The 26,216-nt window shown below is 35.1% G+C and overlaps 1 protein-coding gene across 3 annotated transcripts in view; it reads left to right on the plus strand.

Annotated features, from left to right (window-relative positions):
• Positions 1 to 26,216, plus strand: part of CSMD3 (CUB and Sushi multiple domains 3) — a 586,238-nt gene that overhangs the window by 61,497 nt on the left and 498,525 nt on the right. For all 3 annotated transcript variants that reach the window (XM_058820586.1, XM_058820594.1, XM_058820602.1), the window contains exon 2: positions 19,052 to 19,274. In XM_058820586.1, coding sequence (XP_058676569.1) covers positions 19,052 to 19,274 — 223 coding nt within the window. The remainder of the gene's footprint in view (positions 1 to 19,051; positions 19,275 to 26,216) is intronic.

Here is a 26,216-nt window from a genome sequence, read left to right on the forward strand (position 1 = left end):
ATTTGGAAGGGCTTTGTAATTTTGTAGGTAGGAATTCTTTCCTTTTTCTTGGAGATTTTTTTTTTCTAATGAGTAACTTACAGCTGTTTGAAGGGCAATGAACTTCATAGATATCATTGTGCATAGCTGTAGCATCTTTTCCTCTCTGTTTTATTTTTTTTCCTAAGGCAAGGCAGCAATGATTATCTTAGTTCAAAGTCAATGTTGCTATGTCATACTGTTATCTGTTAGGTCTGATCCTTATGAATTAATGATAATGATCTATGAACTCCTTTGCCTTAACTTTTTATATAAATGTTTTGCCGTATAGAATCCCAAGGAACATTAAGTTAGAGGAAAATTAAAGAGAAAAGTGACCGAGAATGTCATAATTTGTGAACCCAGTAACAGCTCAGTGTAAATCTTTAAGAGTTCTTTCATCTCTCTTGAGCTCATTAGCTGCAATAATCTTCCTGATTCTGGGTCAGCCATTGAAGTGTAAAACTCTCAGGGATATGATTATATTTACCTGTTGTTAAGACAATTTTTTTTGACATCCCAGGACTGATGAGAAGGGTAACTGTAGCTAATGCTTCTGCATTATTCCTGAGGCATTTTGGAAATCTTGTAACTCAGCCAGATGGAATTTTCCAGTATGTTTCTCAACATTATCTCAATGACATCTTCCCCTGTAGCAGGTAATGCAAGCCACAAAAAGGTTACTAGCTTAAGTAGGCAATAAATTCCCATCAAATGGAATTTAAAAGGCAGATTAAGAGATGTTTTCTCTTGTATGTTTTAAAAAAATTGCCATTGACAATCATTAATATTTTATAGCTCATCCCTAAAACTACTTGTCTCTACTTTTTTTCTTCATTTCCACAGTAATATGAAAATTAGAAAAGTAGTATTTAAACAAATTTTCCAAATATACAGCATACAATTTATTACAATGAAGACTTTTTTGAGAAAAAAAAATCATGTAGAAGCTAGAAGAAAATACTGAATAAAAAAAAACCAAACAGCTGATTGAAACAAATATATGATGAAACAAAATAAAGTAGTAAATATAAAAACACAGTGTTACCAAGATGTTAAAATATTGTCTATCATACACTGATAAAAATATAGCAATCTTTACAATTTTTCCTTATAGCAATCTTTACAATTTTTCCTTATATGGGAATTTGAGTATTTGGTGTCCTAAATTAAATTAATTATAAAACATGAGGATATATATAAGCTGTCAATAAGTAATACAATTTTTTTTCTTGTATCATTCATAGTATAGTAAGGTAACTGGAAGAGAATATTTTTACTTAAGTGGTCATTAAAGAAATGCATTTCATGACTGGCACAAACTGGTTGCTCTGTTATTTCAAAAATTGAGATGAATTTAATACAGGGCTTAACAGCAAATCAGTTAGGCTGGCATTACCAGCCAAAAAAACCCAAAAAATTGGTATTTTTTCCAAATCATGAGTTTTGTATAATATTAGAGCTATCAATATTTGTGGATTTTAAATTAAAATAAAATCTATATCTTGTCTTTTTATAAAATCAGAATCTTTAATTGATTGTGAATTGTAAGAAACAAGTTGTTTTGATTTATTCCTGCTCATATGAAAAAAATCAATTTAGAATTTTATAGAGGCATGAAAAATTTTGAATAGATTATATAAATTATTCTTGCTGTTTATTAGTCTGGTGGGATCATTAACCCTACAAACATTTAGGATTACAGATTAACAGAAGGTAAGTATTAAACAAGTCTAGAGGCAAAGCAGACCAGAATGTCTCACGTTGAGAGTCTGGATAATTGTTTTGCTGAACAGGACCATCTAGGAAGGTGTTATCCATAATTATTGATAAATTGTTTTTGACAATGCATTGTTAATAAGAATAAACACAGATTTTTCTGTGGTGTTGATAAAGTACAAAGAAAGTAAGTTAAATCTTCAGATTTTCTCCATGCTAAATATAATTTTGAAATATACCAAAGTGTTGTTAAACTGTAAGTTTTAATATATGTATAAAATGTTTTATAAGATGGATTCATTGGAATTAATTCTTTTAAAATTCCCACTGGAATGTAGGGAGCTTTATGTGCAAGGGGAGAATTTTTGTGAGGTTGTTTTGTGAACAGAATTGCAAAGTAGCAAAAGGATCTAGACAACAGATGCCACACTTTCTAAATGAAATCTAAAAATAAATTGACATTTTCATGTAAATAAATAGTCTTATTTTTATCAGGAACAGCCTTATTCTCAGCATTTCTGAATATTTTGTATACATATTTTTGGTATCTAATCTTCTATTTCAAACTACAGCTAATGGGTTAGTTTCATTTGGTGCTTAATATGTTAAGACCAGTGGCACTTAAAAAAATTAAATCAAAATTAAAATTTATTCTGTTCCCTCCTTTTGTTCTTATAACATTTATCAAACAAAGATAGATGCAATGCGATCTAGCCTTATTCTTTTAAAAACTAACAACTTGGAGTGGTGATTTGTTTTGTTTCTGAAGTACTGAGAATTCCTCTCTGAAGTTTCTTATTGCACATTTGATGAACTTTCAGAGAGCTTTAATGAACTTCTAAGCTTTGAAAAAAGTTGCAGAATCTGTGCATAAGAGGTATTTGTTCTTTAAATGGAGACCCTCTCAGCTTTCTGGTGAGTTCTAAGAGTTAGTCCATTAATCAACTCAAATCAGTGTTTAACCTTGATATAGCAGCTCATATTACATATTCAAAAAGCCTTTCCAGTATATTAATGATGGCAGTGTCTTAGTAGGACACAATTTTTTTATAGCCTAGCAATCAGGATTTTTGAATGGACTGAGCAGCAGTTGTATTCCCATCCCTGCAGCATCAATCATACACCGTTTGCCACCATAATTGAACAAATTTAGTACATCCCTTACACCCAAGAAGTAGGTAGTTTTTTTTAGAAGTAGTTGGGTTCACTGTGCATTGACTTCAGCATATTGCAGTGTGTTAATATCCTAGTCACATTCTCAAATTACAACAAAGTAATTAAGAGAAGCATAAAAATATATTTTGTTTGACAATTCTGTAATTTCCATGAAGACTGGGTAAATTATTCATACTGGATGTGGATTTCATTTTTGCTTTATTGCACTGATAGCATAATCACATAGTTCTAATTATAGAGATAGTAAATAAGAGAGAAAAGAATATACCAGCCCTTACTCCTCAAGAAATTTCTGCTGGCACAATAAGGACTAATTAAAATTCATTATTGCATCACATTTTGCACCAATACAGAAGTTTTGTAACAAAAGCCTGTGTGGGAAGGAAGGAAGGAAGGAGTCAGAGGGTTACTGTTGGGATATTTTTCAGTGAGTATTACTCTTTCTCTCTAGCGCTTGTTCAAATGCTTCACATTGTGCCCACAAAGCTGTTGCTGTTGGTCACTGGTGTCACAGGGCTGGGGCACTCCAGTGTGGAGCATTCATTTGCAGCACCAGCAGAGCTAATACAATTTTCAATTTCCCTTGAAGAGCTGGTTAAGCTGTACTGCTATTACACACTGTTTTCTTCACTGCCATGTCTCCATCAACTCCACCTTGCCCACAGAAAGATCTGATTTAGGATTTGAGACTGAGGCAGAGGGCAATTGAGCAGCCTAATTACCTTCTGCACTTCTTGGACCTGGGGGAGAAGCTGTTACAGGGAGTTGAAACAAGCCAGCTGGATGGTCCTGCCTAATGGCAGGATGGTAAGATGTGATGTACTGTTGGAACAAGCTGACAGGTTTTGCCTTGCTGTGCTGGCCGTGCTGCATTCTTCTGCACATTCCACAGTGATGGCACCAACCATGGCAACTCCATGTTGTAATGTGCAAGTAGGAAATGGAGACCAGACATGGAGCATGCAATGCTCAGGTACCTGGCCCTCATTTCTTTCAGAAAAGGCAGAGAAAAAGAAAACACTGTGAACCTTACAGTAAAAATTACAAGTAAATACTGAGCTTTATAAGCAACTGTACAGTTTTCCATTAATTTTCTCCAGTCCTTGTCTTGCTAGAGAAGAAAAAAGGCAATGATATAATAATTGAAAAGCACTAAAGTATCGATGTATCTTTGGCAGGATTCTCTCACTTGATCTTAGGCACCTGTGGAACAAGTGTCTAAGTTGACCTAGATATTTAAATTTCTGTTATAGCCAACAGAATGGAGTCAGTTTATTTGATTGCAGTCTGATATACAGGACTAATCATCACTGAATCTATTGTCCAGGACTTGACTGATAATAACAGGAGCCTTCCTGTTAGGACATTGTAAACACCCACATTTAATCAAATTGTGCTCTTTATATCTCATTTGTAAGCAGATGAGAGAAGAATAAATGTCAGTACTGGAACATAAAGATGACTTAAGCCCCTGGACTGCATTCAGTGGCTAGAGGACTCTGGATACCCTGGCAGAAAAGTTACTGACATGCAGTTAAGGCTGAAAAATAAATCTGCTTTTACAGAAACACAATTTGCAAATTTGGATTCAATCCTAAGCAACAAATTTAATGAAAACTAAGACACTCTAGAAGATACAAGCATGAAGCTGACTTGCAATTAACTTGTGTCAAATACTCTGTGGGACACATAAATTGGGAGAACACAGAGACTGAGGACTTGAAATTGAGTTTAGTATACCCCAGTAATTACTGTGAACAGCCAGCTATTACATGGCATGTCACTCTTAGTTAGACCAGAAGTTCATGTTGGCATTAAGAAACCTTAATAAAAATGTCTTTGGATATACATTTAAAGAGGTTTTGATTGAACAAATTTTTATTATATGGAAGGAAAAAAAAAAAAGAAATAAATAGTTATACCCAAAGATTCCAATCAATTCTGTTTCCAACTGCACCATCTCTGAAGAGAGTGCCACACAAGGTGATCAAATCTCCTGTGAGACAGGTACTTTGATGCTATCAAAGCTTTTTCACAGTGGTGTAGTCTTTTACCATGTCCCACATCTCTGGTACTTTTTTGTCAAACATCAATCCAAATTCCACTCCTACACCATACATAGGGTGAAACTGAGCATTTCCTCATCACAAGGATTATTTTGAGCTGTTAAAAAGAATATTTAAAGTATTATAGGTATGTGTGTTTTCTTTTTTCCTTTCCTTTCCTTTCCTTTCCTTTCCTTTCCTTTCCTTTCCTTTCCTTTCCTTTCCTTTCCTTTCCTTTCCTTTCCTTTCCTTTCCTTTCCTTTCCTTTCCTTTCCTTTCCTTTCCTTTCCTTTCCTTTCCTTTCCTTTCCTTTCCTTTCCTTTCCTTTCCTTTCCTTTCTTCACATACATGCTTATATACAGAAATCAAGTATTTTAAAACTATTTCCCATGAAAAAGGCTGTCTCTGTACTCATATTTACTGTCTTATAAGCAGACATTTGGCTTTGCTGCGAAGAAGTAGAGAATCAGTAACTAATGACAACATATCTTTGATTCAGGGAAAGAAAGCAGCATAAAAAAGAGGTGAGATTCCTAATGTTTATACTAAGAGGATCCAATGCTTACTCTTTAATGCCAAAATATAAATCAAAGTAGAAAAAAATAGTGCCTCCCTCCTGAAAATTTTGTTAGGCAAGACACTGCTATTATCTGATATTTAATAAAAAGAATATGACCTGAGAAAGACACAAAGGTTTCTCTCATCATTGGTTTCAATTGAACAAGCTTTAGTACTCTGTTGAGATTCTTTACTACTGGGGATATTTCAGTGCAGTACAATTTGTTTCAAAGTAATAGCTTTCCTGTTAGAGCTAGTTTGTCATGTCAGAGGAGGTGATTATTCATGATAAGCCACTGGCAATATTACCAGCAATTTTTAAAAAATGTAGGGTACTGATTAATTTCAGAAATATTATACTACTGAAAGCAGACATCAGTACTGCAGGATGGATGAGACACTTGGAGTAACAATTGCCAAAAGGTGAAATAAGCTAAAACTTGGGAACACATCAATTACAGATATAAAGTCACACAATTTAATAGAAAATTATGTGTTTTGCTTACCTTATCAGAAAAAAAAACCACTGGACCCTGCTGAGTATTAATTATAGGGAGGGAGAAACTGAATGTCTGAGACTTGGGCTGTTGTACAACAAATTTTCATTAAGTGTCAAGAAATAATTAGCACTTTCTCTTTTTTTTTTTTTTTTTTGTGCTAATACAAGCTGAAATCCAAGAAGAAAGACTCAGTCTAGACATCTGCATTTTTCCTATGCATAAATTGTTGGCATAAGAGTAGTTATGATGTAATAGTATGTAAGAGGCATTAGTGAATACATAAAACCTGGCACATTAGTAAAGTATGTCCAAATTCCAATCTGCAGATATGGCAGAAATTCAGTAATATGCCAGACTCCTTTGTCCCACACAAATTAAAAGAAAGACATTTTGCTAATAATATCTCAGTATTTGCAATAATAATTTTTGCAAAAATAAAATGGTGTAACTGTCCTCTAAAACAACTTTACATTCCAAATATACTATCCAAGTCAGAACTACTTACCTAAACATTTTTTCTTCCTGTTTCTGTTACATCTGTGCTGCAATGTTTGACTTTATTTCTCTGAAGATCAAATGGATTTTTCTTTGATGCTGAGCTGGTGTGCTTGAGTTTTTGTTGGTTTCTCTGTTTGCTGTTTTCAGTGGAGCATGGGAAGAGAGAACATCAATCGATGGTGCTGTAGAACATTTACTCCTCTTCCCCATTTTTTAAATTGTCACAGTGTAGCTTCAAGTTTTATCAAAGCAGGTAGAGAGATAATTATTCTTTTCTTCATGGTGATGACTCTACATGGGGATGTTTATCTCACATGGTAGGCTGGAAACTTCAGCTGGGGTGGATGAATCAGTTCATGCTGTCTCTCTGTACCTCAAAGTCATAGTAAGGGCAGCTGGCCAGGGTAATTCTCATCAGCTGATGCTTAAAACTTGTCTGCTCCTTGCACCAACTCCTAACATTTTGCCATAATATGCTGATTTCCTACTCAGCAACCCAAGATATGAAGTTCACCTGTCTGCCTCTAGAGTGAAGCAGGTTTTCTCTGGAAAGGAACAGAATAAATATATAGAGTATTAGCAACAGCTTCAATAGTCCTGTGGTTATTGGGACCAAAATAAGATCTGAAACAATACTCAATTGTATTGCTCAGCTCTATAACATTTTATCATTCTTATCTCTACTAAATAGTGTAAAAAAATCAAGAAGTTATCAGTGCCAGAGAGTTGGACACATCTGTACATCTTTTGTTGTAGAACAGTTTTAATACCTTGTCTAGAAATTTTTCGTGACTTTGAAGTGCTTCCCATGGTAAGGAGAAATAAATCTCTGATTTATTTTTTAGAAAATTATTTTATTTGTTAAATACTACATATTTAAAAGTCAAATCCTCTGATGATGATGCTTGCTTTCTAAATGGAAATAATGAGAATATATCTATCTAATATATATATTAGATAATATAGACATTAGATAATATAATTATATAAACAATACTGATAATACTAAAGTTACTGTTTTCATTATATCAATCAAATAAGTACCATTAAAAAAATCTTAAAGGCTCAGATATTACAGTAACCAACAGCAGTCTTTATCCTTTATCTTTTGGTCTTTTCTTAGTCTAAACTGTCTCAACAGACTACTGAAATTTAGATTCTGGCTTATGATAAAATATATATATATACATATATATATACTTATATATTTATGACACATAAAAGTAAATGGTAAAGAAGTTTATTCTTTGACCTCCTGCAAATTCAGAAATGTACAATTTGAATAAATTCAAAGTTAAAAATTGAGCAGAAGTGACAATATCTGAAAATTTACTTTTGGATTCAAACACCTGAAATTAGTGGAAAAAATGATAGCAGTCTGTAGATTTTTAGATGAGAAGAATTAATTTTTTTGTATATTTAAAGTCTCCTTCAATCAAAAATTACCTTTCTTGAAATTTTAAGTGTTAAAGACAGAATTAATTTCTGTTCATAATAGGTGTTTAAATTTTTCCAAGATGTTTAAATTGTGCTCTCTTCATTTTTAAGAACTGACAGAAACTGTCCTATGATGTCAAATTCTTCCTGAGAAGTTCTCCTGATCTCCCTGCATTCAGTTGACCCTTATATAGTCTGTGTCTCTTTGAAGTCGTTTTGGGATTTTCTCCACTATTATGTGATCTAGAAAATGAAAAGCAGAAAACCCCTGGAGTATATAAAAGACTCTAGCTGGATTTCCTGCTGCTGCTTCCTTTAATTCTCAACACAACTTTAATTTTGCTACCCTCAGATAGTTTAGGTTATTGTAGAGTACATGGAGTGCATTTGGTACAACAGTCCAAACCCTACAGAAATGGCAGAGTAGCTGCTGACATCAAGTTTTGTATATGCCTCACTGTGAAAGCTGACATTTCAGAAGCATGAAATATTAGTTAGGTAATTACTTAAATTTATAGCAGAGTCTCAAACGTCTGAAATTCCATATGATCTAAATTAGGAATACTTTTATTTTATTTTGTAAAAATTGTATTTTATTAAGGTCATCCTTGTGAGTGAATGAGGAGAACTAGGTTGTTTATGTGTAAAGCAATCTGAGCTGCCACAGAAGTATGTCTTTCTATTTTTGGAAGAAGGAAACAGAATATAGGAAGACTGTCTGTGGTAGTGTTCAGTAAACACTGTTCAATGTCTATTGGCAGAAACACAGACTTAATTTTTTCCTGATTTTCCAAGCACTGAGTATTTAAATCTTTTTCTAGTCTTGCTGAAGTCACTTCAAACCAGCATTGTATTTATTTTGTAGTGCTTACTTCCTATCTGAATGCTTACTAAAAATTTTATCCTTATTCTGACTTTTTTTGCCCCTTCTCCCCACTCCCTCTTTGAGTTTGACTAAATCTATGATGGTTTTGAAGATTTATAGGAACTGTTCCTTTCTTTCTCTAAATCTATATATGAATTTCAGCAGATTACTTAGATTTACAAGAATCTTTTCTGAAACTGCTGCAAGATTTCCAACACCAGAGGAAACATACTGTGGCTCCCTTCCCTTCCCTTCCCTTCCCTTCCCTTCCCTTCCCTTCCCTTCCCTTCCCTTCCCTTCCCTTCCCTTCCCTTCCCTTCCCTTCCCTTCCCTTCCCTTCCCTTCCCTTCCCTTCCCTTCCCTTCCCTTCCCTTCCCTTCCCTTCCCTTCCCTTCCCTTCCCTTCCCTTCCCTTCCCTTCCCTTCCCTTCCCTTCCCTTCCCTTCCCTTCCCTTCCCTTCCCTTCCCTTCCCTTCCCTTCCCTTCCCTTCCCTTCCCTTCCCTTCCCTTCCCTTCCCTTCCCTTCCCTTCCCTTCCCTTCCCTTCCCTTCCCTTCCCTTGATTATGTCTCTGTGTAAATCTCTTTCCAGTGGTCCATATTATCCCACATCTGAGATTTTAATGAACTAGGTATATAATGACAGAAGTTTATTGTGTATGCCAGTGGTCTTTAAATTCAGGGAATTCAACTCAGCATTTTACTGTCTGTTTTCCTGTCACATTAGAATTTGAAAACTAATTAATGCTATGGGACATTTGAACTGTAAAAGTGTAGTACTAAATCTATCTTAATTTCTTCAGAAGTTAATTTTGTTTCAAACATTATTTTTTAGAGGGTATTTCTTTAAATTCCACTATTGCCAAGAGCAAAGACTCTTCAAACACCTTATTGACTTTTTCCCTTAATTAAGAATTGTCTTATTTACCAATTTTGCATTTGTTAAATTGTACATATTGTTAATTAATTATTCTGATATGGAAAACTCAATTTATTCTTTATATTTTTGAAAATAAAATTTCTCCAAGCCCTGTTATCTATTTATATCCTAGAGACCCAAAGACCTGTACTCTAAAGCAAATTATAAACTGCTTTAGAAGCAGTTTGACCTGATACTGCAGTGGTTGTATCTTACAATTTTCTTCATGAGGTTCACATGAAAAGAACTGGCTACTTATCAGCATGTTTTAATAAAATGAAAATTTTACTCTAAGGTATTTTATTTACAAATCAGTTAGGAAATCTGTGCAAACTAAAATTTTATTTCTAAATGAACATGACTCTTTAAATTACGTTACCAATACATAGTATTCTGTAAATGGTCTTCCCTATCAGTTTGATTTGCTGGGAGACAGTTCTAAGGTAACTTTACAAATATCACAATTTAATTATCAAATTAACAGTTTCACAGATCACACATACGATTTAAATAAAAAAACAGCAAATAAAGAGCGTTAAAATCTTTGGACACGTTGTTAGCTTTGCAGAGAAAGAAACAGTGAAAAGGAAATGTAGAATAAATATAATTCTTTCAACAACTTATCTTTGTAATGGAATGTCTGCTCCTGTCTTTTCCAGAGAGTAAATTTTCTATGTTATGTATTTATGTAACCACAAAATTTGCATGAATTCATTTTCAGATGTGCCTTTGATATGCTGTTTTCTTTAGGGTTGCTGGGAAGATTCCTGATACAATTTCTCTTCTATGGTGGTTACTTTCCACTTTTCAAGTGCAAGAATTGCAGGAAGAGCAGGTAGATGCATAAAGAGTGTAAGCTCAGAATACTAATGAGGAAACTTCACAATTATCCTAAAATAAGGAAGTCATAGCTCAAAACGTTTAATCCCAGGAGTGAGAAGCAGGATGGCAAAATGCCACCAAGATGAGAAATTCTATTATTTGAAATCAAAATTATCTTTTAGAAAACCCCTCAAAACACTTTAATATCTATCTACACTCTCCCCAAGCATAAAAAATATTATTTTGCCCTGCAATTCTGTAGTGCTCGCATGTATGAAGGGTATTAAATATGGCAGGATTTCAATCCCAGAGAGTATTTTTAATTTGTTCTGTGATGAGATTCCAAATGTCTTCTCTTGTTTTTATGTCTAGTTCTATTGCCCAGATGCTTGTCACATCTGAGAGATTACCCTTATCTGGCTGCATGAGCAAGGAGGCAGTTGTTTTGGAACAGATGATCCCTTGTCTACCAGGCATTGAGGTATTATATGAGGAATAGGAGAGAAGTATTGAAATATACTTAGAAGGAAAGTTAATTACATACTGGGGATAAAATCCTGGGTGTATTTCAGCTGACTTTGTTGAAAACAGACTTTCATCTGTGGTGGTGCTACCAGTGCTTTTAAAATAGAAGTAGAAGACTATTCCATGTCTGAGAGTTATGTATAATCAAATGCCTAAAGGTGAGTTAAAACCCCCTCTATTTTCCTGTGAAGGTGATAATCTTCTATTGAATCACTTAGAGATTTCTAGATTTATGTTTCATCTTTTTTTTTTAAATTCCTCAAAGACTGACCACACTACTGAACCTAAACCCTCTTTGTTTTCAATTATAGGAAATGACAGTTTTCTGTCGTAGAAAAAGAAATATAAACAATAGCAATAAATTTTTATTTCAATACATGTAATAAAATGGTATGGGTACTTCTGTTACATGAGATCCAGTTTTATTTTGCTGCCCTTCCAATTTAAGCGTCCTGCTGGTCAGAATGTATTCCATGTGAACATGAGCAGCCTTAATGTTCCTTAGACCTTATGTTTCTCCAAAGAAGTAACACACTCAATGTTGACAGGAGAGAACAGAAACTTTTGTCTTTCTGGTATTTTCACAACTAAGACAAGTGGGAGACCAGACTAAAACTTATTTCTAAACTTCTTTCAGAAAATGTGTCTGTAACAGAGATAAGAAATTACCCTCTGGAGGAAAAACACTACCTCCAGAAAGTGTTTCAAATGTGGTGATAATATCCAGTGATTGCTTCTTTTTGACTGGTGTTCTGTACCAGTTCCACTGATTAAGTTATAGAGTTTCCAGTCAACCCTACCAAAAGATCGAAAAAGTCATTTTGGTACTTTATTATAGCTTATGCAAGGGCAAGACAATCTATCTTACTCAGTTATTTATCAAAAAATATAACAATCTTTTCTCATAGACTTAAAATGATAAAAATCACAGATAAACTTCTTTTGAACACTTCATGGTGTCTAAACTTCATAATGTCCCAATTTCCAATAAGTTGTGCAGAGAATAAGCATCAGTATATGTTGTTTGAGAAAGCAAACAACAATGCTTTTAAGAACAAATTGAAGTAAAATGGCAATTTAGTTATGAAATACTCAATTACTTGAGCTGATTTTCAAAGACGGTCTTCAATGTTCTTTGTGCACTTCACAAACACAATATTTTGGTGGTTTTTTTTGTCTTTATAACAAGGCTTTATTAAGCAGGTCTGAGATTTCCTTGGGCTAAAAAAAAAAGTCTTAAATCAAGGAAACTTGCATTATATGTCAAAACCACCAAGAATTATTTACAAAAACAAAAAATAAAAGACAACTCAAAAAGACAGACATTACCAAGACACAGGAAGTTGTAACTGTGAGAGCTGGAGTGTTTAGGTTCCAGGGACACCTTACAGAAACCTTCCAGGACCTAGAAGTCTACGAGAAAGCTTGAGCAGAATTTTTTAGAAGGATGTGTAGTAATAGGACAAAGAGAAATAGTTTTAAACTGATAGAGAATTAGCTATTAGGAAGAAATTTTTCACTATGAGGCCGGTGAGATATTGGAACAGGGTTCCCCAACTTGTAGATTTTCCATCATTGTAGTGTCCAAGGCCAGGTTGGGCAATCTGGTCTAAAGGAAGGTGTCCCTGCCCACAGCAAGGGTTTAGTAATATATGATCTTTAAGGTCCCTACCAAACCAGACTATTTTATGGTTCCAAGTTTTTTATTACTTTGGGAAATTAAAACATGTGACAGTAACAATTATAAGTGGTCAGGCAAAATATTAAGTGTAGACTTTTCTCAGCTGGTAGAGAGCTCATTATAAAAGCTGTTTTTGGAGCTGACAAAGAGAATTATTTGAAGTACAGAACATCAAGTTAAACACAGAGATCTATAGGAATACAAAATAGTCTTTTCTGAAATAGCAGAAGCTCTAAGGCCTTGGGGCTGGCATGGTGTCCTGGTTTAGAGCAAATTTGGGAGAGAATCTCTGAAGGGATTTTTCTAGAAAGCAGATTCCAGCAGCCCCTCCCCCAACTGGTTCGGGAAAATATTTCTTTGGAGAAAGGTAGAAAAAAATGTTTATTTAATATGCAAAGCATTCACCAGCACAAAAAAATGAACAATATTAAACAATAAAACCTCTTGCTACTGACTAAAAGTCAGAAAGTCTCCTTGGTAGGCTGTAGCTCAGCTCCCCCAGCCTGTTATGAGTCCCTCCAGCGCTGGAAATGCTGCAGCCCAGGCCTGGCCCAGTGGGCCACAGGTGGGAGCTCCCGGCGCTCTTCTGGGTGTTCAGTCCAGAGCAGGTTTAAACAAGTTCAAGAAAAAGAAAAAGCAGAGTCCAGGGAACTTTGCTTCAGCTAGCTAAATATAACTAAAAGCAAAGGAGAGTTCTATCCCACTGTCTGTCCATCCACAGACAACACAGTCCAGGAGCAGAAATGTGGAGGAGTGAGTGCAGTTTCTGAAAACCAACTCCACGCTTCTCTCTCCCCCTTTGCTCTCAGAACAAATCTTAATGGTGCAAAACTTATTTCTGGGCTAAACAGACAAATGGGGATACTAGCATCATAAAGTCACCCCAGCACACGTGGATTCCCCTGTGAGCTGCTACCCAGGTGCAGGGTGCTTCTGTCCCGGTGTGCTGTGCTGCAGGGCTGCTGCCTGCGTGTGCACCTCCCTGCCAGCACAGGGGAAACAGGAGAGCTGGGAAAGAACAGGGGCTGTAATGTTCTGTAGGAAGGGACACCAGGCAGTGTCCTTAACAGAGTCCTAGGGTGCCTCAAACCAGGACAAACAGTCAACAGTCTTTTCATATGAAAACACACTAGAATAAGGAAGAAGTTTGCAAGCTGCTGGACACATGGTGTAAGAAGACAAAAAGGTGGAGGGCAGGAGGGAACTAAGTCCAGTACGTTAAAGGAGATGATTACCTTTCATATTTGTACTCATGTGACAAAGTCAATAAAACTTTGTCTTATTGGAAATTCAAGTTAGTAAAAGGAGGCTTGTTTTATGCAGAAAAGAAGCATAATGGGAATGGAAAATAATAAATTAAAGAGAATTAAGACATGATGAAAAGAAAAAGGTTAATTTCAAACACACTTAAAAATAAAATAGAGTCATCACATCTGATGTGAGCATCCAATTCTCAGTTTTATAAATGGACTTAAAGATCTGGGAGTGAGGCATGTCAGGACAATTAAAGTTGAGATACAAATAAATAATAGAATATTAGAAATAAATATTGAGTTTATATTTTACAAAACTGGATAAGATTGATAGCAGAAGAAAAGGATTCACAGCAGAGGGATGGGATCACATCACTATGAAATCTATCTCTGTTGAACTCCAGTAGGTTCTTTGAAGTGCTAACTAAAAGGATGAACCTACAGGAACCATAAAAAACTAAGGTGATGATAATACAAGTGAACAGAAAGAGAATCCAGAAAAACAGAACGGAATTAGCAGGACAGTTTGTACTTATTTATGGTCAGGATGAAAAATAGCTACTTTTTGCTGCCAAATCCAGTCAAGTGATCAAAGACCACAAACAGAAAACAGTGTTGCAGAAACTTGTGATGAGCATGAGGAGAGATAAGTGAATAAAGTATTCTGAATAGAACTACCATTTAGGGAGACAAGAATAATTTTGCAAATAGGTATATTGCAGACAAAAAAGGCACATGAACATGGGTGACATGGCTAAGGAATACTTTAAGATAGGATTGACTATGTTTTAAGATAGGTGCAAGTGAAAGAAATGAAAGGAGATCACATTATCAGAAAATATATAGAAGAAAAATGCAGCATATGAACAAATAGTCTTCCATTTCCTTGGTTTTCTCGTAAAATAAAACAAAGAGAGTATTAAAAACTTAATTAAAAGGAAATACACGAGCAACTTAGAAATGTACAAGTGTGTTAATCACAGCAGACAGTATCATTATCTTATATTAATGACTATTTTTAAAGAACACACTAAACAGGGAAATTAAATGAAAGGTGTGGAGTATTTGAAAGGTGAAAGGTGTAGAAATATGTTATTAAACGGTATAATTGAATGGTCAGGAGAGAGAGAAAAAGCCAAAGACAATATTGTTGAGTATTGAATGAGTGTAATTATGGGACATTCAAGGGCAAGGGGTATGGACATGATGTAAGAACTACTTGCTTTGTTAGAAGGCAATGAATGTTGAATAAATGGATTAAGAACTGCTGTTACTGATGCTCACAATAATCCAACAATGAATCAAAGGATGACTGAAATCAGGAAGAGGAGCTGTGTTTTCTGATTTCAAGAAGTATTTATCCATGTAAAATTGATGAGAATTAAACATCTGAATTTTAAAATCTGGTAGAAAACAATGCAACAGAAACTTTGAATCATACTAGCTATTAAGAGAACCTCATGAGTAGTGTTGTTTATCTTCATACTTATTTCAACAAGAATTTTTCTTTTCTATTCTAACTTCAAGCTTTTCAAAATTCTTTGCTATATGCTTTGAATAAAACCATCATGTAATGAAAAGCAGTTTGCAAGTAAATTCTGCTTGGAATGCTGGTTCTGAAATCTAAATGTAAAAGATCACAGTATATGCTACTAGTTATTTCAGCATGAATTTTACCCCTTGAAAATAAATGTCATGTTTTCCACATTTGATCAGACCAGTCAGTTAATGCACGCTGTCTATTTTGATCATACCCAGGTTGGACTGCCAAGGTGAAGAGCATCACAGAATGAATTAACATATGAAAGCAGAGATTAAAGTGCACGTTGTGCACATGGTTTCTGTAGGCATGACTTTTTTTTATTTTACAGACTAAAAGACTAGATCTATCAAAATCAAACTTCACTGTTGGTTCATTTGGTTTTTTTTCCATTCTTGGAATTAAAAGTGTATCTTCTGATACATGCATAGCTGTGCTACATTCTGCTAGTCATCTCTGAGAAACATCCCAGTTGTATCATCTTGCAGCATATGAATAATTCTCTTTTGTTACAGTTTGAATATGGAATAAAAGGAGTAATTGGAACTTGTATATATCATGGATGTTTACATTTCATATCTGTGTATGAATAGGACTAATTATTGGATTGAGTATGAAGCATTATAATTCCTTATAAGTAGCATTTTATCTCACAAGACTGCGCCCTCATAGTTGTGGCTCTGGGGTTTTTTGGTTGGTGTTTTCTTGTGGTTTTTTTTTTTTTTTTTTTCCGGTGGTTTTGTTTTGTGAGTTTTTTAAAATATAATTTTATTCTGGTAACAGTAGACCTATTATAGATGAGTTTGTCTTTGTAGTTTCTATTGAATTAACAGAACGGTCCATACGTAATTAGAAGCTTTCATGAAATAGGTACAGCAACAAAAATCTGAATTATAGAGCAGTATTATGATCTTGAGTCAAAGTTTATACTGTACTTTCTACACTTGATCTGGAGAGACAGATGAAAAATTAACAGTGTATGCTATTTAATTTTCAAGTCTCCAAGTTTTTTTCTCTAACTCTATTGAAGTAGGCCTCAGCAAGAGATTTCTAGGAAAAGCTAGAATAATAAATATGTGCAGACAGCTATTTAAAAAGACTTATTACTGTGATTGTCTTTGGTAAGAAGTGTTAAAGTTCTAGGATGTAGATCTTATGAGTAAATAGTTTGATTTTCCAAAGGGTCTTGTGCAAAACTGTATTCCAAAAGTGCTAAATAAAACAGCTGAGTTAAATAATAAATAAAAACACATAAAGAGGATTTAAAAATAGTTCAAGTATATGAGGGAGATGCAGAAAGAGATAAATAAAACAGACTTCTAACAATGAAGTTTGTGCAGGTTCTGATATGAGAATGAATTCTCTAAGGCAACTTGCAGTCAAAGGTAAAATTTGCTGTACATGTCAGATGAGATAAACAAAACCCTAATTACATTCTAATAATATTTTCCTTTCCCTTTTTGTCCTATATATCTATGATACACTCCTAATTGTACTAGAAAAGCAGTCAAGCAGTCATACTTCACAAGAGGCATCTTTTCTCACCATTGTAAATATATACAAAAAAGCCGAGAGTAAAAAAATTGTACATGCCACTCTTCTTTCTGTCAAGAAAACACAAATAGCAATACAAAGTGTAAAATCTCAAGAGATTTCTGCTTAGTACTTCAGGGAAAGAGGCCTCTGTACATTTAAATGCTCAGTGTGAAGACAAGCTTGTGAATGAGCCATGAAGGAGATGATTTAACGAGCTCATATATACATGTGTGTATAATTTAAGAGTTGGCGTGTGGTTTGTTTGTTTGTAGTTTGTTATGAAGTGTACATCATGTTGCTGTGAAAGAGCAACTCACTGCTTTGTGCTTTCTCTCAGATGAAATCCCTCCACTAGAAGAGGAGGCTTGCTCTGAGCATTCTTGGGGAAGAGAAGTTTCAGGGCTGTGAAAAGCAAAGCAGGAAAGCTGATCTAATATTTAAGGGATAAGACAGCAGAAAGCCTGGAGAGGGGATGTAGACCTACATTCAGACTACAAAGCTGGTGGAAAACAAAAAATATTCTAAAGTCCCAAAAGTTTTAAGAACTGCCATAACTGAGTATTAGAACTTGAAACAAAATTATAGAAAAGGACTTGCCCTACCAGTGCACAGTGACTTGGGAAAGGCCTTTTTATAATTATTTGTGTTCTCTTATTTTTCTAAGGAAACAGATTTTCTATATTCAAAGGAAATTTTTTATAGTCCAAGAAAAGTTAGGGTTTGAATGTAGGGTAATTTCTGACACTTAGAAGGTTCATTTTAAAAAGGATCTATCAGCAGAACAACTTTTCAGCTTTGACCCACTGTACTGAGTTTGGCTGGGATAGTCTTAATTTTTTTCATGGTAGATCCTATGGTCTTATGTTTTTGGTTTGTGACCAAAACAATGCTGAACATTTGATCGGTGCCTACACACCATCCAGGCTTCCTCTGCTTCTCATACTTCTGGGAATGGGCAAGAAGGAGGGAGGGGACACAGATGGGACATAGATAACCCCAACCAATAAAAGGGATATTCTAGAACGTATGGCAGCATGCTCGGTGGTAAAAGCTGGTGGAAAGAAGGAGGAAGGGACCGCACTAATGGAATGAAGGAGGAAGGGACCATGTTCAGGGTTATGGTGTTTGTCTTCCCATGTAACCATTAGGCCTGATGCAGGCCTTGCTTTCCCAGAGGTGGCTGAACACCCTCCTGCCAAAGCAGCCAATTAATTCCTTCATCTGCTTTGCTTGCATGCACAGCTTTTGCTGTACCTATTAAACTGTCTTTGTCTCAACCCACAAGTTTTTTCACTGTTACTCTTCTTTCCTCCATCCCACTATGGGGAGTGTGAATGTGCTGTTTGAGGGAGCAGCTCTGGGGCCCCACCTGATCACTCCAGTTAAATAACATCCACATAGGGTCAGTCAAAACATGTAAACTGTTAATATTTATATGAGATGATATAGTGGGGCAACAAATGGCTATTGGAGGTTGAGCCCTTAAGTACAGAGTTCTCATAACCCAGATTTATTGATTGGGAAAAGCTTGTTCATAATAAATAGACTTTCAGTGTTTTCCAGAGCCAAAATGCATGGAGGAAAAGCACAAGGTTAATAGGTTTCACCTGTATCAGACCTGTATCCAAAGAGACTTACTTACTCTTCCATTTGACAAAAAAAAAAAGGGAATTGATGTGAATACTTTGCTTCATAAGCAAACAAATTTAGTCATAGATGTTGTTATGTTTATTTTCAGAAATGCTACCATATGTCCTTAGATAAACAGTATGGAAAACACATTTGTTAGGTAGGTGGGATTGTTTTGCATTAAGTGGCCAGCATTTGTATAAAACCATGGGCTTTACCTTTCTAAATGCAGTAATTACTAAAAAAATATTTTGATACTTTTCTAGTGATGTATTCTATTGAAGGTTGATATAAAAATAGATTAGTAACTTTTTTCCCTTGATTTTTTTTTAGGATTTATTTATACCTGTGGTGGAACTTTAAAAGGACTCAATGGCACTATAGAAAGCCCTGGCTTCCCATATGGATATCCAAATGGTGCAAACTGTACCTGGGTTATAATAGCAGAAGAAAGAAACAGAATACAGATCGTCTTTCAGTCTTTTGCTCTAGAAGAAGAATATGATTATTTGTCATTATATGATGGGCATCCTCACCCTGCGAACTTTAGGACAAGGTAAAGAATAAATATTAATAAAATATCACTTGTAGTATTAAATAAAAAATATCTGATAAAGTAGTTAAAGCTAATGTTTTTTAATTATGGATTCTTTCTTAGTCTTTAAGGTGTGCTTCCTCTAATTTATCAGATGTCAAAATGTATATTGTGCTTTAATTCTAGTTAAAGTAATGGCTGAAGTTAATCTACCCCTCACAAAATTGGTCTCAATGAAACATAATTAATTAAGAAGCATGTGAGCATGGATGAAATTATTGTGAAGTAAATATGAGTTTGTGGAGGTCTCAGTTTACATGATCTAGTAATAGTGGAACTTTTGTAGTCTTTGAAACAGGGGGCTATTTATAGAGATCAGGAAACATTTAATTAAGGTAGACTAGGTAATCTGTGTGTGTGTGTGTTTGTATATGAACATCTAAAAAAAGGGTTTACAAAAAAAATCTGTTTGAGATATCAAGGGTGTGATGTGCCACAGAACATTTTCTATCAGAGCCAACTTCAGAGTCTTAGCCCAGATGTTCAGTTCTGGAAGGCTGCAGTTTAAGGAATACATAATTATTCTGCAATACCAACAGATACATTACTATCATCTAACTTCTGTAAGTCATTTTGTCATCTGCCTAGACTTCTGTAAGGCCTTTGGCATGGCCACACAACATCCTTGTTATTAAAGGGGAGAAATTTGTATTTGATTGGGTGGACTGTCTGATGAATAACACAGTGGCCATGTGGCCATACCCAAAACATTGTATTCAACAGCTTAAACTCCAATTAGAAATCAGCTACAAATGGTGTCCCTCAGGGGGTCTGTATTCAGAAAAGTACTATTCAATATCTCTGTTAATGATGTGGACAGTGGAAGTGAGTGCAGCCTCAGCAAGTTTGCAGATATGAGCAGTGCAGTTGACTTGCTTGAGGGGAGGGATGCTGTCCAGAGGGACATCAGCAGGCTGGAGGAGTGGGGCAATGGGATGAGGCCAAGTGCAGCATCCTGGTCAGTTCCCAGTATCCATACCTACTACTGGATCAAGGAATTTAGAGCAGTCCTGCAGAGAAAAACTTGGGGATATTTATAGATGAAAAATTGGATGTGAGCCTGTAACACAGATGAGGACTGGCACACCTCCCCTACAAAGACAGGCTGAGAAAACTGAAGCTGTTCACCCTGGAGAAGGGAAGTTTTTGTGGAGACTTGCAACCTCCCAGTATCTGAATGGGCCTACAGGGAAGTTGGAGAGAGACTCCTCATCAGGAACTGTAGTGATAGGTCAAGGGGGAATGGGTGCAAATTGAAAGAGGGGAAATTCAGGTCAGATATTAGGAAGAAATTTTTTACTGTGAGAATGGTTAGGCACTGGAACAGCTCCTGCCCTGGATGCTCCAGCCCTGGCAGTGTTCAAAGACAGTTGGATAAGGCCTTGAGCAACCTGGTCTACTGGGAGGTGTCCCTGCAGGGGGTGGAACTAAATGATCTTATAGGTCCATTCTAACCTCTTAAAGGTCTTTGGATCTATCACAAGGTTGGATATGAGGAATAAATCCTGTATATAGAATGCAGTAAAATACTGGAACAAGTTGCCCAGAAAAGTCTTAGCTTTGTGTAACCTGAAAGATGTCCTTTCCCATGACAGTGGGGTGGGAACTAGGTTATCTTCCAAACCAAAACCATTCCATGATTTTATCCTGTGATAAAGAATGTAATACATCTTCCAAATCAGGGAACATCCAGTTTCATTTTACTTTGCATAATGTTGCTCAAAGAAAGGGATGTGTTTTCATAATATTTAATGATAAGTGTTGATACACTGGTAATGTATGTTTTAAACTATTGCATAACAATCTGGCATCTGATCACTAAAAGGAATGTGTAACTTGGTACTACAAGGAAATTAGAAGAGTAAAATTCTACATCTCAAATTTTTGCAGGATATAAATTCTCTTAAATGTTTAACAGTCAGCAGATGCAGAGAGATCATCTCTAATGAAATTGTTTTCCTTTGTACTTCTGTGTTTTCATTTATGTTTCATGAATGCTTGCATGCAATTCTGATATCAGCTGCAGGAAAGAGGGAACTCACCGATAAAAGATTTGAGAGCTGTCTTCCAGAAGCATTTGTCCTTTTTATTCACTCCTCAAAATATAAAACTGAGATTTTCTGAAATGTTGGAGCCTGAATAGGCCCTCTCTGTCAGTTGAAACTTTGGTTGGTGAATCTACTTTAAACTGCAATCTCAAGGATTATGTGAACAATGTTCTGCTCAAATGCAAAGAATAAAACTATGATACCATTTAGGAACCAATGGTCCTTACTGAATTTCTGTTTAAATAAACATCAGGGAAAGCAGATGATGGTAGTTAGCAGGCTAAAAGGAAGATGAAAATAATGTCTTGGAAAGGCAGAACTATTTTTCTTTATGTCCTGTTCAAGAAGCTGAAAAGTTTATATCTATTTATGTGAACACATACATTCATATATATGTATCAATACATAGATATATAGACAGATATATATGCACTTATAGATATATATGTGCAAGATTCTTTTGAAATTAAACTAATTCTTCAATGCTGGATCTTTAGAATATGTTTTTTTAATATCTTAGAAGAAAGTCAAGGAAGCCTGTCATGCTTAAATGTTTCAGTACTGTATATTTAGGATGCCATTAGATTTTGGTGAAGAACAGTGTAAGAAGTTATGTAGAAGAGAAAAGAATCAGTCAGCACTTAAAAAGGAAAAGATGATTAAAACTCAATATAGGTCTTGAAATAGACTACTTTTGCAAGACTTACAAGATCTTTTCAGAATGTGGGTGTGGAAGAATAGTACACATTTGTGTGAGTGGAGAATTGGCTTTAAAATTTGGAAAGCATGACAGTGAAATTACACAAGCTTTACTAAAATTTTCATAGTGACATTTATTTTCTCAGGTTGCTGTAGTAATTAGCAAGGGGATGTTTCCTTAAGTTTTCTTTTTTACAAATAAGTGAAGTTTTACTGAGGAACAGTTGCTTGTGGAAACTATTGTTCTAGCATGACAATGTATTTTGACATTTTACTTTGTGACATGAATGAAAGTGTGATCAGATTACACTTTTCTCCCTCCCTTTAATTTTGTATCAGGCAAAAATATTTTCAGGGGACTACACATGTATTTGAAAAAATATATAACTAGACAGCTAAAAAAAACTGTCTTGGATAGACAAGGCCAATACTTCTGTTTTTTACTTTAATATTGTGGAATAACTGTCTGTATGAATGAAATGATTTCGCAGTTCAACTGTTTGTGAATCTAATCACCTTTGACTCCCTCCTCATCCAGTTTTGTACTTTGTCTAATTGGTCTCCTCAGAATTAAATCTTATTGAAATTACATTGCATGTCTTCAGCAAATGCTCAACAGCTTTTAACTGATTTACCTGGCACTCAAATGGCATATAAACAATAATAAATGGAAAAGAAGCATGTCAGATATGACCACTATGGAAAATGTAGTCAGTATCTCACTTGCATCTTTTGCTGCATGCTTGATTTAGTTTATTTCACATTATAATCTTTGTTTAAAACTATAAATACAGAATAACTTAAAACCCTGATCTTTATGCAATTTTTTTTATAAATCATATTTTTAATCACTTAAAAAAAAGTTTACTTGAAGAAAGAAAGTGTTGCTTCCTGTATCTGAACCAAGCTTTTGGCAAAATTTCATAGTTGGGATATTTGTGATTTTTGAGTACCCTTTCTTTCACATTTATACAATTAGTTCCCCTCAAAATAAAAATTAAAAAAATAAAAATCAAGGCTTTATGTTCTGATTGCTTTTAAAAACATTGGTTATCCTTATTTTGGTAAGTAGCTAATATTTCCAAATCCCGTTCTAGATAGAAGTGTTGCATTTCCAGATTAAAACTCCTGTTCCGTTTTTTCCAACTTTCCATCTTTCTCATTTTTTTGTGTGTGGCACAAGAAGAATAATTTCAGCTAATCTTATAACATGTTTTCAATTTTCTGAGTGCCCAGCTTGAGAAAAAAGGGTTTTGTTTGCACTAGTGATAAGAAATCCCATGCTTTAATGAAGTTAGCAGAAGGTATGCTTGAACCAATAAAACATCACATAAATCAACTGCTTTGCAAAGCCAGTAGGAGTCATCTGATGAAACCTTTTGCATGTTATGAAAATAGCCTTTAGTGCAACTTACAAATAATTCATTGTACTAGCGTTATCCTAGGGAGCGGTGGGAAAAGATCTGCACGGAGGCACAAGGCAGGAGCCAAGGAGATGCAGCTCAGGCCGGGCTGGGAGAGCAGAGCTGGGACTCTGAGAGGCTCCAGCAGAGCCCCAGCACAGCCTGAGCCTGGCCCAGGGCCCCTCCGGGCACAGCAGCTGGGAGCAGCAGAAGGACTCGTGGATCACCACAGAGGCTCGGGCAGGAGCAGGCACGGGGACTGGGCTGCAGCAGCATGCCTCAGGGTGGGCTGAAACAGGCCCAGGGACCATGGACAGCGGTGGGCGGCCGTGCCACCATCTGAGGCTTGATAGGGCCAGGAAGGGTTATTGGTTTTCTCAGAGTCCTGACTCTGCAGAAGAGAATCCGTGAGAAAATTATTTAATATTTGCCTATACAACAAAAGATATGGGCCTAACTATATGAATTCTTCATTGTGTACTTCTCTTGTCAGTCCTTGAAGAGGCACATGGAAACCATTATTAGTTTTAAAGCACACCCTCAGTGGCAGTGGTATGGTGCATATGTAGGTGGATGACTTAATGGCAATATAAACCCTGATTATTCCTTGCAATTATTTTACTTTGCAACTCGGATAATATCTTGTTTTCTTCATTCTTTAAAAGAATTTGCTGAGTGTAAGACAACATATTGCCAGTAAATATCAAAAAGCATATTGGTATTTTTCTCCTTTTTCTTTAATCAAGGAGTTAGGTGCTTAGAATTAAATACCAATTTGAAAAGAGGTGTTGTACTCAGCAGTTGTCTAAAACTCTTTTTTTTCTATAATTAGTTTGCAGTGTAATATTCAAAATAGCTTTAAATATTTGAATAATAATGTGACTATATAGCCAAATTCAGTTTGCAGTTCCAAGGAAATATATTTCCAAAGTTACTAGTACTTAACCAGTTAATTAATTTAACCAGTAATTTTTTTTGCCTGTTAAATGTTCATGACAAAGTTAACATTGCATTGAAATCAATGAAATAAGTTCAGATCTATTTCAGACAGAGAAATAAAATGCATCCCTTCTGCAATTGTACTTGGCTAAATTGAAGCATTTAATCCAGTATATTCCTGTCTCTGTATGTTGACTAAAATAACCTTTCATATGTTTATGCTCAGAAAGCTATTTTTTAGTAGCTGAAATGATATATTTTACAAAGTAAAAAAAAAAAAATTTTTTAGAAAATTATTAACCTACCATAATGTTGTAGTAAAAATCATCATAAAATTTCATAATGTGTGTCCTCATAAGTACAGACGTGGTACAGGAGTTTAGAAAGCTCTGCTGTTAGAAAAATGGTATAATCATTTGTGATTCATTTGCAAAAGTGAAAAAAACTATTAATTTTTTTTTTAATATAAGTGGAGTTTTGAGAAACTACAAAAAAATGAAATTTTTGATCCCTGAATAAAAAAAAAAAAATATATATATATATATATATTTCTTTTTTTCCTTGTATTGAGAGCCTGCAAGATGAACATGTATCTGCAGAGATATTTTTAAATGTTGATAACATCACTGTGTCCAAAGATTTAATTATATTAAAATCTTTTCTCTTGTGACTCGTGGTTAATTTTCTCTTAGGAACTTTAATGGAAGGAAGCTTTAAACATAGTGTTTAAAAGGGGAGTTTGTACTCATAGTTTTTAATCTCTTGTATTTAAGCAAGATAAATCCTCCTTTCATCTACACTCCCTGCTGAGGCCACCAAGAATTAAATGTACACGTTACCTGATCAATCCTGCTGAGCTGAATAGGAAAAATTAACTGAAATTACTGGAGACATCTGCTACCTTTCCTCTGTTGGTGAATTGCTCTCCTAAAACATCTGACTCCCTGATTATGCCTACATTTTAAACATTTACTCCCCTTTCAGAGAAAACAGCATTTTCAGTAGATTAATAAGTAGATCTTTAAAATTTCGGCATGCTCCTAGTGTTAAATATAATTTGATATTGGCTCCTCACTCAATTACTTCCAAAGGTTTGAATTTGGTACTTAATCAACAGAATCATACTGACTGTAAAGTTAAAATTAAGTTCTTTGGTCCAACTTTGGTAAAAGTAGAGAAAAAAAAAGAGTGTAAAATATGTAAAATTACAATTTATCCTTAATATTCCTTCATATTAAATACTGCTACAATTGTAGGCAGCATGAATTGTCTGTTTAGTCGACTCTGGGGCAAGGCTATGGTAACCAAGAAGGGGCTGGAAAACCATCGAAGATGCCAGAAGAAGCAGCCAAACTGTCTTGTCTAACCATGCAGGAGTTAGACCTGTCTCAGTGCTCTCAGGGACCACACAAAGAGCAGAAGGAGTGATTTCCCCACCTGCTGAGGGGACATCCATATGGGTGATCTGAGCACCCCATCAGTGCCTGCTCCTGGCCTGAAAACCTTCTCAGATATCTGTTTCTCCATGATAAATGTGCCAGGCATTACTGACAACATGAGCTAACACTGTGTTTTAGCTGAAAACCAATCACAAATCTATGGTAAATTTTCTCTAAATAATTTACTTTTTTATTATTATTATTTTTATTTTTATTTTAGAGCTTTTAAATCATAGAATTATCTATCCTTTTCTCTATATCTAAATTTTAATTAAAAACCATTCAGGGCATTGGATAAATAAAACCAAGTCAAAACAAAATCACCAACAAAATCCAAAACGAAATCAAGAATACTTTCCTAATTTCGTCTTCTCA

Source organism: Ammospiza caudacuta, chromosome 1 (assembly GCF_027887145.1).
Source record: "Ammospiza caudacuta isolate bAmmCau1 chromosome 1, bAmmCau1.pri, whole genome shotgun sequence".
Classification (NCBI taxonomy): Eukaryota; Metazoa; Chordata; class Aves; order Passeriformes; family Passerellidae; genus Ammospiza; species Ammospiza caudacuta.